General features: G+C 49.7%; 1 protein-coding gene across 1 annotated transcript in view; it reads left to right on the top strand.

The window, feature by feature from the left end:
- Positions 1-2,870: 2,870 nt before the first annotated feature.
- LOC8037736 (paired mesoderm homeobox protein 2A) overlaps positions 2,871-18,139 on the top strand; it is a 28,754-nt gene continuing 13,485 nt past the window's right edge. The window contains exon 1 of the mRNA XM_029966282.3: positions 2,871-2,955. Within this exon, the coding sequence (XP_029822142.3) occupies positions 2,871-2,955 (85 nt within the window). The remainder of the gene's footprint in view (positions 2,956-18,139) is intronic.

Raw genomic sequence — 18,139 nt, forward strand, 5'->3', positions numbered from 1 at the left:
CTTGAGCGGCCTCCTTCAACTGGGAACGGCGCTCGAGAACGGCGCTCCTTTGGCCCCTGCGCGCCCCCTGAAAACACGTCTATGTTTGGCTCGGTCCAAAATCTCCAGATGCCCTTCCGAAGAACCAAGTCCCCATGCAGTGTCTGAGAATTGAGGACACCATGCATCATATCCGGACTGATGGAATTTCTAGACCACCTCGAGAGATAACTTTAAGTTAGCCCTACTACTTTCTGACACAGTCCCCGGCGACTGCGACACATTTTTCCCTTCTGGCTCCGCGCACCTGTACTCCGGCATCGCGGATTTCTGTTGGTTCCTTCCTTAACTATAAAAGCTGCCCGGCTTACAAAATAATGCAGAAACACCTTTTATAGCCCTCGTACTCTTGTTGACTTGTATGTGTATTGTTGTTTTTGGCCCCCTTATGTAAAGCCCCTACCGGGCGCTATAAGGGTATATTAAATGAAATGAAATTTACGTTTTAAGGGTTTGTAACCACTCTGAAAGGTGCAAGACGTGGCGATTTTTATATAGTGACAGGACGGGCATATTAACAATATATAAGCACTACCGGAATGCTGGCTAACCTTGAACCCACTCTACATTCCTTTCTATCGTTATTTTGCTTAGAATTGTCGCCTGTGTGTTCACACCTGCTATGGAGCGCAGGTTTGGGCTTGAAATAGAGCGAAGTTGAACATCGTTCAGTGATGAAGAAAAATGCGCAAAGTAAAGCAGTTACACTTTTATAATGTTAATCGAGGTACATACTATTCGGTACAACCCAAATAACAAAAGTGTTCCGCGATATTTTCGGGCGAAGAGACAAAATGCACGCGCGCTTTCTCATAGGAATGCACAGGAATGCACAGGAAGACTTGAGCGTGTTGGTGATCTACATTGACTTAAAACGAAAGAAACACACAAGAGGACAAAATAGACGACACAGCTTTGGCTGTGTCGTCCTCTTTCTGCCGGCCCCGCGAGTGGAGCTCCGGCACTCACGCGAAAGCGGCGTCGGAAGTCATCCGTCAGACGAACTCCCTTTCGTCTGTTTCGTCCTCTTGTGTTTTTCTTTCGTTTTAAGTCAATGCACAGGAGCTTCGGAAAAGTAGACCGAATGGGTCTTGTCTGCTTCACTTTCCATCCCGGTAGTTGCAAAGACAATAGCGCCAGTTGAACCTCTAGCGTACATTATAATAATCCTATGGACTGTGGACCACCTTTTTCTCTTTTTTGCAAACGCCACCAGGTAGTGCTCCACTCTTTCACGTCCCAGGGAACTTCCGGTCCACAAAAAGAATGAACAAAACCCACCTTAACAAAACGTCAATGGAACATTGAACCACCAATTCTCCAAACAAACGCAAAAAAAACAAACAACAACAACAAAGAAGCGCGAGACCTGTTCGAATTTTTTAAACGAAGTTGTGTCCTTCAAGGCGTCAAATTGTACAGCCCGAAGGCCCTCGTGTAGCATTTATGCTTTCTGGCACGGGTGTAGAACAAATGGTTCAGGAACAAATGGTCCCGGAACTAATGTTCCCGGAACAAATGGTCCCAGAAAAAATGGTCCTGAAACTAATGGTCCCAAGTCCAAGGTAGGAAAAAATGGGCCCGCAAGAAGATTGTTTTGAAGCCAAAATATACCATGCAATATATTTAATCCGTTATGCACACAGTGATTTGCTGGTGGAATGAAGGATCTCGTCTATATTTTGAGGCCGGCTGCTTCGAAGTAAGTGGTCGGGTATTGAACCTAATTTTATTCAAAATCGTCGAAATATTTTCGAAATGAATACTGTCTAACATTTATCTCCGAACTGTTAATTTAGTGACCTTATGCGATAAAATAGGAGTTATTACTATTTTCCTATAAGGGCCGTTAGAATATTTGTGATATCAGTAAGGCTCCTTTGAAACGAAAAAGGAGTACCCCTAGTCATACTGTTGAAGCCACATGAAACTCGAATTACTCCCATCTCGTCATGACGCGTAGTGGTAGCACAACGAGCGGAACTCGATGCCTTTATAGGTGCATTAAAATTCCATGCGCAAAAAAAAAAAAAAAAAAATTCTGAGCTTCCCCAAAAAATATAGAAACCGGTCGAGTTCGTGCAACCGGCTGCCTGGAAATTCGGCGAGAGTTATGGGATTTTCTCAGATTTATCCGAAAACGCAGAAGCCACATTGGCGATATTTATGTGGGACCATTTTTTTCCTAGTTTGTACTTGGGACCATTAGTTCCGGGACCATTTGTGGCGGGATCATTTATTCCGGGAACTTTTATTCCGGGACCATTTTTCTCGTTTCTCTTCTAGCACCGTTGACATAGGAAAGCTCAACAGTCTCGTAGAGGCTGAGAGACAGCGGATCATGTTTGGAAACAGTCCCAGGGTCGGTCCCGATGTGTGCAGCGAACGCCGTTTCTTTCGCGCGTTTTGTGAGACCTGGCTCTGGGTTCCATCTGAGGATGGGCGTTCTCCCTTGAGCCTGGCGGCGCAAGCCACGTGCTCGTCCGACCAGTCGGTCGTGCAACCGCGCAATCCGCGCACCGACAATCGCAGAGCTGGGGTGCTATGTCGCGCTTTTTGCATTCCCAGGAGGCTAGGGAGAAGGAAGTGACGTCAACAACGCAGCAAATGCAGATTGGATGTTGATTTTGTTTTCTTCTGTCAACATTCAAGCTGCGTTTGCTCCAGTCGTTGTCGTCACTTCCTTCTTCCAAGTCTCCTGGGAGTGCAAAAAGCGCCACATAGCACCCCTGGGCTGACCGGCGAGCGCGTGGTTAGCTGCAGTCGGTGCGAATGGAGTCGCTGCCGCAGACCCGTTGTTGATGGCTGGCTCGTTCGCTCGCAGGTGGACCATGTTCTGTTACCACTGTCCCATCGGCAGCCTGGGCCCAAGACCTCCTCCTCTGCCTTTCTCTGTTTACTCTCCGGGATCTCCATGTGAGTTTCTCGGGCCGTCCGGAGGCTCCTCCGGCGCTCCTTCGTGCGGGTCACCACCCGTAAAGCCACTCCATCCTGGGAAAAATGGCGCCGTGCATTGTTGGGGAGATGCTCGAGACACGTGCCGCGCGCCACGTTTGGGAAGAACATGGCGTCTGAAATGTAGCTCAGTGCTGCGCCGCCATGATCTTCCCAACGGCTGGCCTCGTGCAGCGACGTACCTCGCGCTACTTTTGAAACATGAAGGGGCTTTAGTCCCCAGACGTGCACGGAGAGCCCTGGTGCCGGTAAAATGCTCATTTCGCATTGGTCGCGTTAAAACGCTGCGGTGAAAGGGTGAAGCCGGTCGCTTAAAAGCTTCTCTGGCGCCTGCAACCACAACGCGGAGCGCACTGCTCTCGGCGTCCCGCCGGTGGCGCATGCTCAGAACGGGCTCGGTGCGCGAATAGCCCGCCAGGGGCGAAAGCGTCCGCGTGCACGCCTATGTCGAACATATTGTCGGCCCAAAAGATTGGAACGGTCCATTCTGACGCAGGACCGCTGACTGGCTTTCTCCCTTTCTTTATTCGCTCTATTACCTGGGGCCACGCATTTGCTTTTCATCGTTCATCGTTGGCGGTGCACCGAGAGCAAGAAAGCTTTTAGCTCGCGCATACACCCGTGCGGACGCTCGGAATATAAGGATATCTCGATTCGGGCTCCCGGTGAATTTCAATGTTCTTCGTGAATAAGGAATTCATCAGCTTGCGCAAACAGGGACTTGGAGATGCCGGGAGGCAAAGACGATCGCCGATTCTCCGTAGCCGAATGCTTCTCCGAAACTGCTTTGTGCTACGTTCCGAATCAATCATCTCGTACGCACTGTCGCCACGCACATTCAATTTAACGCCTGAAACATTTCAGGCGGCCATGGGTGTAGCTGCGCGTGCCAGCTCGCTTAAATTGTCGCAAAACGGGTTCTTTGTAACGAGTTTAAAACGAAAACATCTTCGTCATAGACGCTACTTTGTCCACGACGACGACGCCGCTTTGTCTCTCGTCCAACTTCCGCGTGTTTTGGGCACTAACGATGACGTCATGAGCCGTCCCAGAAGCCTTCCTCTCCTGTCAAGTTCTTGCGCGAGGACGCCTTGAAAGAAAACGGAACAAAAATACTAAAAGGAATGCGTCGTTTGCGTTTCGATCGCGGTTTTTTTTTACAGAACGCAGAGGTCGAGAGCGGCACAATTGTTTGCCCATTTCTTTTTTTTTTTATGGTTTTATTTGCGAATGGACAGGCGCTTGGTCCGTGACAGAGTGGAAAGCTCGTGCGCCGCTTTTATGGTCCCGTCTTGTGGCAGATTGTGGCAGACGGTGGCTGACGATGGCGGAGTGGCCGAACTTCGCAGCGCCCCCGTTCGCACAAGCAGACGCCAGAACAGAAGAACCGGACGTCGTGTCAGGGAAGCTCACGTACGCAATTCGCCCGAGCAACCGAGCCGGTCCAGTACTAATGGACGGAGGGGGCCTAAATAGCCTTCCGATACGCGAATACTGTGCCGAAAAAATGTCTTTCGAGGAAAGTTCATTTTGTAATATTCGGGCCATATCTGGGCACTTTAGAAAACATGCTTCTTGGGAGTTTCGTGTCCCTTTAATAGTAAATAAATGAAGATATGCGAACATACGCACGGGGAATGCGTCTGGTTTCAGCCGCATCAGTCAGACCTAGAGTTCCTGCATAGGGTACCTACGGGAGCCAGAGTTGCGCGTTAGTTTTCCACGTGCCGCCTCGCCGCTACTCACCGAGATCGATCACGTTAGGAGCAAATTGAATCCTTCGACGTTGCAGGCGCCCCGGTGCGTGTTCCCCCGCCTTTTGCTTCCTTCTACTCCTTTCCTGCTTTTACCCTAAGAAATGCCCGCGCCTCTTCTTACCGGGAAAACACTCGAAGAGCCAGTGTCTGCGATCTATGAAATCGGCTCAGCGAATGATGAGGCGTAACATCTATTTAGACCTAAAGATGAAGTCTGCGCTGTGGCAGTACGCAATGCAAGCATGACGCTTTGCATGGCGTAATGCCACAGCGCAGACTTCATTTTTAGGTCTAAACGGATGTTCCGCCTCATCATTCGCTGAGCTGATTTCGCAGATCGCAATGACTGGCTCTATGAGTGTTTTTCGGGTAAGTAGATACGCAGGCATTTCTTAGAGTGTTCCATGCGCGGCGGCAACGGCGGCGCCGCTATTCGCCGAATTCAGTTGACGCAATTGACGGAGCGCGGATTCTACACGCACGAGGAGTGGCCTTCCCACATTACTTAACATTTCAAGCTCGCCGAACGCGCAGCTCAGGCTCCCGCAGGGAACCTATACAGGAGTAGGGAATAGATGAGCTCCGTCTGCTACGCGCTTAGAAAGCTTTACGCCGGGAAATAGTTTTAGCGCAACTAGTCGACCCTGGCAAAGAACGAGCGTACGGCAATGTGCGGGTAATTTTTGCGGCGGGAACATCAGTTCCTTTTCGCGCCTCGGAATAAACGAATGTACGGGTCGAGGCCGAGGCGGAGACAAGCCGTCACCGGCACGGACCGGGGCTCCTCCGGCATGGACGCTCGAACGCGGTACGGCAGGCTCCGAAATTGGCGCACAGGCGGCACTTCCTCGGCTGCGAGCCATCGGCGCCTGCCCCGTGCTGCCCTCGCGTCGTACAGAGATTCGCTTCCAGCCGCTCCTAAGCGGATTTTTTCTCCCGGCACAAGAAAGAAAGTGGCATCAATTCCTCTCCTAAGGCGCTTCCTCCGTCATCGCGAACAAAGTACTCTGTGGAACGCAATGTGATTCAGTCGAGAGCGCGAATCGGGCGGCGTCCTCCTGGGCGTCGGATTACGGCCCCAACGTGCTTAGCGACTCGTCGGACGGCGGCAAATTCCTTTAGGCCCGGCAATCCCTTTGGCACCGAAGCAAGTTTACTCTCGCCGCTCACTCGAATCTCCAAATCGTTTGGAGCCCGCATTTCTTCCCTTCTTGATTTGTCTTTAAAGTACTTTCTTGGCCTATCTGCATATTATATGCTTACCCAGAGAGCTTGAGAGAAAAAAGGGAAAATGTAACATTCTTATCCCGGTTGGTGGCGTCCGGGTTTACAGCGCAAAGGACGAGGAACTAGATGAAGAAGTACGAAAACCGGGTGAAGCCACTCGACAGGCTTCAGAATGTAGACAGTTGATTCCCAAATTTTCTCATGGGCGCCGCCATTTCGTTGCTTAGTGCGCAGCGGGTGCCATTGGCTATAGTAACGTAGAACCCCTCGATAGGTTTGTGTTTGTTTCGTCAGTAGCGTCAAATGCACGATCAACCATATATATATACGACCATGTCACCCGGAGCGCGCCTAGGGAGAGGTACAGGGGCATAGAGCGATAGACTGGAATCCCGTTCACCAGGCAAAAGCTACCCCCCTTAGCTGCCGCTATGTTGTACAATTCTGACCACTAGACACGTGACCGTACCACATCCTAAAGATTTTACGCAAAAATGAGCTGAAATCTGTATTGCGATCGCTGTAAAAAACATGATAAACTATTTTTCATTACTGTTAGCCCCAGAGATCAGTGTCTAGCTCCGTCAAAAACCCAAAATACAGCACACAGTTTGGCGACGTCTAGCGGAGCCATTGCGAAGCTGCCCGAGTTTTTGTGATGGAATCACAATTTGCTTTTAAAACGAATGAAACGTAACCTGTGCGCGGTACTTCGTTGAAATCTAGACGTGAAACTATAAGGTGTCTAGTGGTCAAACATGTGCAACATATGGCAGCGGCTAATTGGGGGTCACTTTCAGCTTCCAGTTTATCTCTCTAGGGCCCTCTACCTCGTTGCCCCTGGCCAATATACGCGCCGTCCCACTAGATGTTGCCATAACTCCGCTGTTCAAGGCCTGCTACAAATACTCGGGAACGGGCTCGGACACGTCCGGCGTGGTTGCAAATTGTTTATTAATGGTTTGCTCTCCTGCCATCATTTAAACACGAATTCACCGAATGAACGACACTCAAAGTTCCATTTCGCTCTACAGGGTGTCGTAAAAAACTCACATAAATAAGCTAATGAGCAGAGTGCCATGACAATTTTCACAAAAGTGCCTTTAGGTGGTGCATTTATCATACTGAATTTCCGTGACTATAGGTTTTTGGAAAGAAGTTCGAGAAAATAAAGTCCTGTTTTTTTTTTCTTATGAGCGGGACAAAAATATAAACAAACCGTTGGGTTGACGTTGCTCTTCGAATATGCTACCATACACGCCCAGATCTTCTGAACCTGTTTTGGGGTGTTAACACCTAAGAATATTTCGAGTTTTTTCTATCGTGTGGTGCCATACGTAAATAGCAGCGTCAACACGACTGTTTGTTTTTATTTTGCTACCGCGCATAAAAAAAGAAAGAACTTTTGATATATTTGCATTTTCTCCCAGACATTTACACTCCCACATTTTGAGTGTGATCAATGCACTACCTAAAAACACGTTTGGGAAAAGTTTCCTGGCACTCTGTTTTCTTGCTTCCTTTTACGATTTGTTTTTTACGCCCGATTTATCTCGAGAACAGCACGTAGATGGGAGATGAAATAACAAATAAAAAACATAACGTCTCTAGGATTGCGTTGAATCCAAATTTTATGAAATTAATGTTCTAGAGATTTTGCATTCAGAATACCTGTTTGCCTTCCATGAACTTACGAAAGACCATGGTTGGATTTCAAGCGAGAAGCCCATGTGAGCCAGCGCTCCAAGTGGGCGCGCATTCTCTGCCCAAACACCTCAAACAAGTAATTTGTAAAAAAAGAGAGAAAGACATGAAAGACTTCGAAATTTATAGGTCTGCGATTTCAAAACGAAGTCTCGTGGACTCAGCCTATTGAACTGAGCTGATGAACTGGGTATATGAGCGTTTCAGGGGGGTGTTTGGATGAATTATTGATTAGTGCTGTACAGCATGACCGCCAACTTTAGAGGTGTTCACTAAATGCAATATTTGCAGCGTTCTCCGGATTCAAGACGAACCCGACGAAAGGCAGAAAGAGATATAAAACCTACCAGAATGGAAGGAGAACTGTGTTTAAGTTTTCACCGTCAAAATAAACTGCACGTTGGCGGTTGGAACCAGATGCAAAGGTTTCTGAACTCTCCGTTATTTGATTATCAAGTTATAAGAGATTTTTTAACATTTTAAATGGGGATATTTTGTGCGTGTTCCCGGTAGCAGACGCCTCACACCCATGTAGGTGCGAACTCCGTTAGCTGTCATTTCCTCGTGCAAAATGTGCGAAAATCGCTTATAAACTCTGGATTATGTAACGACAAGTTCTGAAACCCTGCCGTCTGCTTCCAAGGGAATGAACGCTCCACCAGGCGTAGATTACTTATCCAGTAAAAACACCCCGGTTCACATTTTCCCCAACACGCATGTTTACAATATGCGCCGTGGTTAAAACGAAGGCAAATAAGGAAGAGAAGGATGAAGCTTCAGATAACTGGAAACCATGATGTTAAGCTCCAAGTTGGCTAAAGTGTCGTTACTCTGGAGGGTAGCCTATTTAGTGGCTCCGAAGCTTGTTCATTTCTGCCGCTGGCGACGTCTCGGACCGCTCCACGGGAGACAGCGTTTCTTAAGCGGCTTTTGGCTCTTCTCTTTGCCAGGCTGAACATGGGGGCAAACCTCGGCAAAACTCATTCATGAGTGCACTCACTCACCTCACTCACCTTCACCAATCAGACTTGAGGTGAGGGTAAGTGAGTTCATAAGCTTCGAAAACTCGTGAGTTTGAGGTTGAGTGAGGGGTGGGGCGTGAGTTTGGTAAGTTCATGAGTTGGGATAGTCCGTGGGTTCGGTGACTCCATGAGTTTGGTGGGCTCATGTGTTCAGTGAGTTCATGAGTTTGGTGAGCTCGTGAGTTCGGTGAAGTACGTGAGTTTGTTAGTTTGGTAAATACACGAGTTCGGTGAGGGGCGTCAGTTTGTGAGTTCGGTGCGTTCATGAGTTTGGCGAGGGACGTGAGTTCATGAGTTCGGGTGAGTTCGTGATTTGGCGAGGCATAAGGTCCCTGAGGGGACATGGGTTTGATGAAGGTTTGCGAGGTGACGTAGAGGAAGTGCGGGTCATGTGACTTTCCCGTAGATTTCCGGAGAACTTGAGTCGACGCTCGCTTCGCAATGGCTCTGTTAGCTCGTACGGCGTAGAGTTCCCGTATAGGCTCCCTACGGGAGCCAGAGTTGCACGTTCACCCCCGAAGCGCCGGCTTGCCTGCACAGTATACGGAGTCTGCTCCTCACGTGACTGAATTTTGCGAATAGTGGCGCGCTCAAAGGCAGGGGAACGTACGCCGGGGCGCGCGCGGCGTCTTCTTTCCTGTACGACACTTGATCCGGCTCCTCAAGCGATCGTATCTCGGCGAACAGCGGCGCGTTGGCACGTGGAAAACAGACGCGCAACTCTGGCTCCCGTAGGGAGCCTATACAGGAACTCTAGTACGGCGGGTCCTCTACGAGTGATGGGAAAGGAGGAAAGGTGCCTATTGATTTATCTGCGCTCTTGGGCTCCGGCCCGCTTCGTACCGGCTTGGTGTGGTCTTTGGCCGCTGGTCGCTGCCTCGTGGCGGGCTGACGAGAAACTCCCGCTCGCCTCGGCCGCTCTCGTGTAGACTGCGATGCACCGACACACGCGCGGCGATTTCTTGTTTCGTTGAGGAAAACGGGCGCTACGCCGGTGCGCCTGAAGGTAGACATTGCTAGTCCGAGTGCGCTCGTCTTATGCACGGTCGACAATCCTGAATCCAATATTAAAATAAAAGCCGGCTGGGAACTGTCGCGATTCACCTGTTTACTTGTTTGTTCAAGTTGCAGCCTGGAGTTCTGTAAAAACGTACGCATACACGTCTTCGAGTACGTCCGAAGCACCGGACTTGCTTGCAATTGTGTTTAAAGGCTTTTATTTGGCAGGATTTAGAATTTGATTCGATTGCGAATTGTCACGAAAGATTGCAGACGATAAGTGTCTAGATTACATTCGAAGATAGATGAAACGATGTGTTTTTTTTACTTTCACCTAATATTAATGATACCAAAACGTCGTTTTATCCTGCTATCCGACACCCGGTTAGTCACTCAAGAGTGGGCGGTTGAGCATTGTTGGAACACTGGCTACACCCGAAAATGTTTCACGCGCCGGAGAAAGGGTCTTCTTACTAGCTCCCATAGAATTTACATATTAGTTTTGACTCCTCTGTAGTATTATTTAATCAACCGGTACAGCTAGCGCCGGTGCACGTCTCAGTCATTTACAAGGAGTGCTATTTTTCTTTTTTTTTTTTAGCTACATGATTTATACTTTTACGAGTAAATAACAGGGGGAGGAGTAAGATCCAAACCCAAGTCGTTGAATATGTTTGGTACGCGTGCACATAGACAATCTTCCCCATTCGAAGAAACTAAACACCCCAATGTTTTGGATCTAACGAAACATATCACGAAGAATTGTAGACAATTTAATTAAGTAGCATACCGCGCCCTTCCCTTTCTCAAATATAGCTTGGATATCCGAATTAGGCTACCAATAGTTAGAAGAGAAGTACATTTTGATGGTAAGAGGACGCGCGGTTACGCAAGTAGGCCGTTTATTCATTCAAATGTGCGAATACAATAAAAATTAGCACCCATAAAAAAACTAATAGATGATTTTAATAGAAAACACTCGCACATGTAGGCTGTAAATATTTGTTTCAACATATCGAAAAGTTTGAACAGAAACACACATTGCCTGAGCAACAAGAATACCGAAGGCATCGTACACCGACCACGATTCTATGTAAGGATCCATAAAGTGGAACATCCTCCTAGGCACAGAGTCGATAGATTAGAGCGTTTTAGTTTTATTTGGTATGTGCCGTGCAACAGAAAACGAGAGACGCGATAAACAGTACTATACAATAATCTGGTACGCACAAAATTTTTTAATAATTCCTTCTTCCAGAAAAAAAAAAAGAAAATATCTACGAGACAGTTATTTTAGGTGAAGTAATTTGCGTGAACGACGAGAAATATAAAGACAGGCCGTTCCGAAACAGTTCTACTGGACAACGGATAGCCGAGCAAACCGTCTGACCATTAAGGAGAAGTTCGCAATATTCTACGCAGAAACAAAATACAGACCCACGGTGGAGCGTGTTGGAATAATAAAAACTCACACCGGAACAAACAATGATGCAGGCGCTCACTGCATACTTGCACAAAGTGGTCGCGATGGTTGAAAACAAAATGGGGGGGGGGGGGGGGGTATGTTTATAGAGCCTAGAACTTAGTCTGCCTCAACGGGTGATGAGTCTCCCAGCTGTAGACGAGCAATGTAGCCAGTGCGATACAACCACCAGCCTGGGGTCTTTAACGTGCTCTACGCTGTAGTGATACACGACCGCACGCCGCTACGATGCTCATCCAGATCGAAACAGGCAGGGCTGGGTATTGAACCCAGGATCACTGGGTTCTGCAGCGCGAGCTTGAAACAGATGCTTGATACAAACAGTGCAAACCGTAAAGAATAGTTTACTTGACTCGCGATGACGTGCTTGTATTCCAAGAGAGCGCGCCTTCCTCAAGCGCTCGGCCGGCGCGACGAAGGAGTCGAAGCGAAACAAACAAAAAGGAAAAAGGCATTTCTTGCCCCGGTGCCGTGCGGGCTGCGGCGCTGGAGCGGCGGAAGACGGGAGCGACCGTGGCGGACTTGGAAAAGAAGAGCAACTCGGCGTCGCGCAACACAAGCACCAGCGCCGCGACTCACGCTACGTGAGTGAGCTCGTAAGTTCTTTGAGTGTGAGAAACGTTTGGCCAATTACGGCCCTCATTGTTTACTGTAAGTTGGATTAGACCTGCGCAGGTAGAGAGAAACAGCTTATTTCCTTTATTTTTAGCTCTCATTTAGACATTGTGAGTTTGCGTTTCAGGGTGAGGAGTTCAAGGTGAGTGCGGGCGTGAGGGTGAGTGAGTTTTTAATTTTTTTTTTTATTTTCAGCTAGCTGCGAGCGCGCGAGTTTATCGAAAAATGCCGACCTCAACATGGTCGGTGTTTTTGAGTCCGGCGAACCGACAGATTTGGGTCAGGCGAACCGGGCTCGAATTTGTAAATGGAAAAACCGGAGCAGAAGACACGTGAGTCTCGCGCCTCATCGGCACACTCGTTATCGGGGGCCAAATGTCCCTCGTGCGCGCCCAGTAGTTATTGAGGGAATTCTTTGGGAAAGAAAACTGTGTCCCGGCCGACTGTTACTGCGGAATATCTCCCCAGTAACATCTCTCCTCCGTGGGTGGACCTTCTCAGCCTTACAGCCCCGTCAATCGAAAGCGTGCGGCATATTACAGCCTCCCTGGAGGCGGATTCACCCGATAGACTCAGCCCGGGCGGACGACGGGGAAAGCCCCGTCACGTATCATTCAACCTCGCGCACCCCAAGTTGAAAAAGTGCGGAGCAGCTCAAGGCGGACCGACTCCTTCGCACCAGCGCGGCAGGCGCGTCTTCACCGACTCCTCAAAGGCGCTGCGGGAATGTATCCCGCCGCAACGGGACAGTTCGAGAGCTCCGATCGCTAAGAACAGCATTCCGCCGGGGCACAAATAACAACGCCCTGGATACCCGGACACGTCTCGCGAGGAGGCAGCCGCGAAGGAATTCTTTACGTACCTCCCGTGTGGTTACGCGAGATGGGCCTCCGGAAACTCCACAGTCCAGCGTGCTTCCTCGGGTAATTTGAGCCCGCTCTGCTCCCAGAGTGCCCTCGCATCACTCAACAAACGGGACCGCATTTCCCGGCCTAGGAGTTCGGCAGAATGGACACAACCACTGCCCGAAACATGCGTTTGACTTTACCTAGGTGAAGACGGCGAGCCTTCTCTCATACACCCCATCTCTCGGTTCATTTTGTCCGTCTTATCAGGCCACCCTCTCAGATGACACGGTGAAGCGAGTCGGCGGCTCGTTTCATTGTTACGCAATAAAAACTTTCCACGAGAAGGCTGCGAAAGGTCCGCTCGCTTTGAGCGTCGCGATGCTTTGGTTGGACCGCCGGGCTCTCCTTCGCCCTGAAGCCGCGTTCGTCGGAGCCCGCCAAATGTTTGCATGGCGTGAGCCGGCGTTTTCGAGCTGGCTGTTACGGACACCTCTTTTGAGACCCGTAGATTCTGGAGCAATGTCCAACGTTTCCTCATTTTGACAGCGGCTTCCTCGCGCACTTTATTGATGGGCATTCGGGCCATTTGGTATCGTCTGAAGACTGGCTAAGGAGGGGCCCCCTGGCAGACCGGCTCACGTCGCCCACGCAACGCTCCTTGCCCCCGTCTGTGCGTTCGCTCCGTGTCGTCGCGAGGAGGGAGACAACCACTCGAGAAAGACCCGGCTATTCTCCACATGTCGGTTTGATTAAAAAAAAGTCTGGAAATCGTTCGAATAAAACACGAAACCTTAATTTCTAACGAACAATTGCACTTGTCACAACTGCAACAACTAAACCCTAATATCTTACGCCATTCCAATTACCGCAACATAGAAATGAAAACATCGCATAAACAATAATAACTGATTCTGGCAATGTGTTATCTAAAGCAATAAATCGGGTAATTTTTATGACAACCGCGATAACCTGTAAGTACGATCTTCCCGAAATAAAGGCGAGCGACCCGGGTAATGTGTAACATTCTAAAACGCTACGTTCGATTAGAATTTTTTCCGTCTCGAGAAAAAGCCGGCGACTTTATTATTTACTCCGAGGCGCCAAAGAATTCGCCTCAAGTGGCAAATTCAAACCTCTCAGACTTAACCGAATTTCCTCACCGGCTCGTACACCTCGCTCTTCGCCGAAGAAAAAGAATTATTCAAAGTTTGATAAGCGTGCCTCGACGCTCCCCAAAAGTGAATTCGAGATGCGAGGGCCACCAGTGCACGCCGTGCGCACGTGGAGTGGCGGTCCACCGTAGTCGAAGAGCACTTTGCCGAGCGGATCGAGCGAGGCCTTCCCCAAGCATTTGGCAAACTGCATCGGCAGGCCGAGTCCGTACAGGCGTGCAGCCGCAGCGCAGCGATACTCGCGGGGCGCATCTTTTATGCAGTCGCTCATTCCATTAGGTGGCGCGTTTGCCGGCTCCGACCCGTTTGCTCCCGTCCTCTCATAGCCGCAGTCCCGAGACGAGAAAAAACAGGCGGAAAGGCAGAAGAAAGCTTCCGCTAATGCGGCTATTGAATTGAAAACTTTCCGCTTTCAGACTGAGATATACAAACGGACGCTTCGCCGACAACAAGATGGAAGGAGCGAGCTCATGAAGGCGGGGAATTTCCGCCGCCAGCCAATGAAATGAAGGCGTCCGGCACGGCTCCTCGACTTTCGACGCTCGTGTTGTTTCTTTCGTAGCCGGCGCCGAAGGGAGCCCTCTCGGAGCGCCCAAATTGATTTTCCCGCTCACGGATGCCTCAAAAAAAAGAACGGAGGGAGAGACACGCGCGTGTAAATAAAATATGGCTCTTTCGGGGCCTGTTTTATTAGCATAACGCGATAAACAGGAGCGAAAGCATTAAGTTAATCTGGGCGCCGCCACCGCGCGCTCGCAGAGATGCGGGGAGCCGCGCTCTCCCGCCGCCGCTCGGTCGGCTTCGGGAAGCGAAAGAAGCCCAGGTCGCGCCGGAGGCCAGATCGATGCCCGTGCTTTCCCGCAGAGCACCCGGACACTCAGTCGCGGGGAAGCCGCCAAAGCCCCAAAATCAGGTTCAAAGGCGTGCGTCACGTCCACGTGCTGCCATAGGGCCCAATTCATAAACGCACTAGTCTCGAAACTCCACTCAAACTCCACTTGAGGACGCTCTGGCTCTTCATAGTTCCAACTCGACTTCCCCCCGATCGAAGAATTACTCAACAATTTCCTCCAAATTCTCAAGGTAGCTTCGTAGCTATCTCGAGAATTTTCTCGAGTCTCGAGTCCGTTTTTGCGTGCCATGGCAGCCGACATATCGTTCACCGAGTACGTGGATTTTCCTGCACCACAGTAAAGATTCTGCACCACAGCGAAGATGAGAGCCTCCCAATGTCACGGCGTTGTTTCAGGAACCGGCTGAACGCGACGGATGTGTTTAAAGCCCGCGAACTTCTAGCGCGCTACTAATTTACGCAAACGACGCTGGCCAGCCTCCTGAAATCCCTGTCGCCGGACGGGTAGGAGAACGGCCTGCCAGTCGCGCTGCAGTTCTACAGCGCTGGGACATTCAGGTGCAAGGTAACCGACGACGTCACAACTCACAGTGTGCCGGGTCATTGGCCAATTTTTGAGGGGATTGGTGGCCGAGGGAGACGCCGTTTCGAACGGCTGCGTTTTCATGTTCTCCGCCCAAGAAAACAAATCGGGCCGAGGTACTACGTCTACTGCTGCTGCTGGTATCGTTTCCCCGATGGATGACTACCGAGCGCTGATGCCACGTCTACCTACTGGTAACCTCGTTCTTAATCCAGTATTCCTGCATGGAGATCTCGCTGCTCGACCCTAACGAGCTCCGCATTTTCGAGATGTTCGCAGTGGCATAATTGACCTAAAGAACGTCACCGCCATGGGACAATGCCAAATGTCGCATGTCTGGATGGCCGTATGTGCGACTTCCCTCGCGAAAAGCAAGCTCGTCGCCTGCGAAGAGCTAAAGGTGAAAAGACGCAAGTGCCTTGTCGTAGACCCGGTGTCGAAAGAAGTGAAACTTGGGCTTCTGTGGCTACCCCCATACATGGGAAACCGGAGAGCTGCTGAAGCGCTGGAACCCTCCGGTACCGTGCGCTCTATCGTACGAGAGAGGTGGAATTGCGAAGGAATGAAAGATACCCTCAACAGGGAGGTGCAACTGACACTTCGAGACGACGTAAGCGTGGGCAAGATTCCTCAATTACTGACTATTTATGGGTGCCAGAGCTTGTTACTGATCTCCGGCCGATCACCTCTGTGCCTGCGATGCAACCGCGTGGGCCACATCTGCTGCCACTGCCGGACACCAAGGTGTACGACGTGCCAAAGGTATGGACACAGCCTTGCTGCCTGCGTCCCCACCTACGCCGACAGGTTTAGGATCAGAACAGCAGGCGGTTCAACCACAGAACACCTGATGCATGCAAGCGAGGTTGTTGAACCGAGTGGGGACGTCTTCATTATGACTGAGCCTCCAGGTTCAGCATCCTCAGCCACCCCCCGACCGAACCCACTCTCCCAAAAAAGAACCTTCCCTCTCCTGATGTGAGTGCAGATCGACCCTGCAGCCCCCTACCATCCAAGAAAGAACACCGACAACTTCCCATACGACAGAATACGGACAGACTTTTACAGATGATCAACAAAACACAGCAACCACCGAGGTTGAGGAAAAAGGTAACCCAACGCAAGGAATCGGCGATGCGGATGACTTCTTCTTGCAATTGAGGCACTTACGAATGCGACATTGAGTGATGGCACCATAACTACTGGGTGACCCGTGGAGCGGTCAGGCTCTTTAAATCGACCGCAAAATTCGGTTTCTTAACCTATCGCGCTACGACTTCATGCAGCGTTGCCCGCTAATGGTGCTTTTTTTTTTTTTTTTTGTAAAATTTGCGAAGAGCGAATTTACCTGAGAAAAAAGTAAAGAAAGAAAGAGGCTTAGCTTCTATGGAAACGCAGCGAAGCCGCGTTTCCATATCTTCAAACAATACGACGCCGTTTCGCACTGGAGACAAGAGATGGCGCAAACGGTCGCGACGCCAACTGCCGCCAAAGAACGAGCATACCGGGCGCCGAGAGCCGGCGTCTTTAGCAGACGATCGTTTCGACTCAAAAGCGGCGCGCATTCCGCAGCGGCGACAGTCGCAGAACCAAGAACAGGCGCGGTAACAACAAGGAACTGCAAAGCAGACGACAGAAGTACCACGAAAAAAAGTCAAAATAACCCGGCAGACCATTTTTTAATCGATTATGCGTCCAATCAATATGTTTTATTAGTAAGGATGATAAAATAATGCATTGGCAACTGATATCAGAAAGGCTGGCGCCGCTTTTGAGTCGAAGAGATCGTCTGCTAAAGACGCCGGCTCTCGGCGCCGTATGCTCGTTTGTTGGCAGCAGTTGGAGTCGTGACCGCTTGCGCCATCTCTCGTCTCCCGTGCGAAACGGCGCCGTATCGTTTGAAGACCGGTGGCTACGCTGCGTTTCCATAGGAGCTAAGCCTTTTTCTTTTTTTCACTTTTTCCTCAGATAAATCTACTCTTTGCAAACTTAAAAAAAAAAGCACTATCTGCGGGCAACGCTGCACAAAGTTGTAGCGCGATAGGTTAAGAAACCGAATTTCGCGGTCTATATAAAGAGCCTGGCCGCTCGTTGGGTCACCCAGTAGGTCAAAACTGTTCGACAGAAGACCGGCTGGAACATGGCACAAGCCCTAAACTTGCCGAAGACAAGCCACTGAGCGATAACGCCCAACCATAAATAACCGAATGTCCAGCGTCCTATAGCTCTGTGTAGCTACCTTAAACGTGAGAGGTTTTTAATCTAAGCGAAAGCAGTGTCAGCTCCTTCATCTTATATCCCTACAGCAAGTAGATGTATTGGCTGCACTAGAAACAAAATTGTCCGGGGAGAAAGGAACTGAAATCGCGTTGAAACCTTTTCTAAATGATTTCGATGTCTGTGTCACCCATGCAACGGGCCCATCGGCCGGTTGTTTTTTGTTACTGAAAAGGAGAACGGGTCTGACTGCTTTAATGCTCTCACCACCGATTGAGAAGGGCGCTTCATTGTATGCGATCTTACTTATGGCATTGTCAAATGGCGCATAATGTGTGTGTACGCTCCCAACGCTGTAAATGCACGTAACGACTTGTTTTTACTCAAAGAGCCGTATATTAGAACCGATAGAAAATTACTTCTACTGGGAGATTTGAACTGTGTGTTAAATATCTAAGATCGTTCCCAATTTACGGCCATATTTGACTCTAGTGCAGCTTTACTTCAGTCCTTCATTACCGAAAACAACTTAGCGGACATCGGAGAACACAAAGGAAGCAGAGTGCATTACACACATTTCCAACGCTCGTCTCACGCACGACTGGATCGAATATACGTATCTGGAGAACTCAAGGTTATTTCAGATTACACCACTGTCTTGTGTC

The sequence above is a fragment of the Ixodes scapularis genome, unplaced genomic scaffold (genome assembly GCF_016920785.2).
Source record: "Ixodes scapularis isolate PalLabHiFi unplaced genomic scaffold, ASM1692078v2 PGA_scaffold3__209_contigs__length_174095766, whole genome shotgun sequence".
Lineage (NCBI taxonomy): Eukaryota > Metazoa > Arthropoda > Arachnida > Ixodida > Ixodidae > Ixodes > Ixodes scapularis.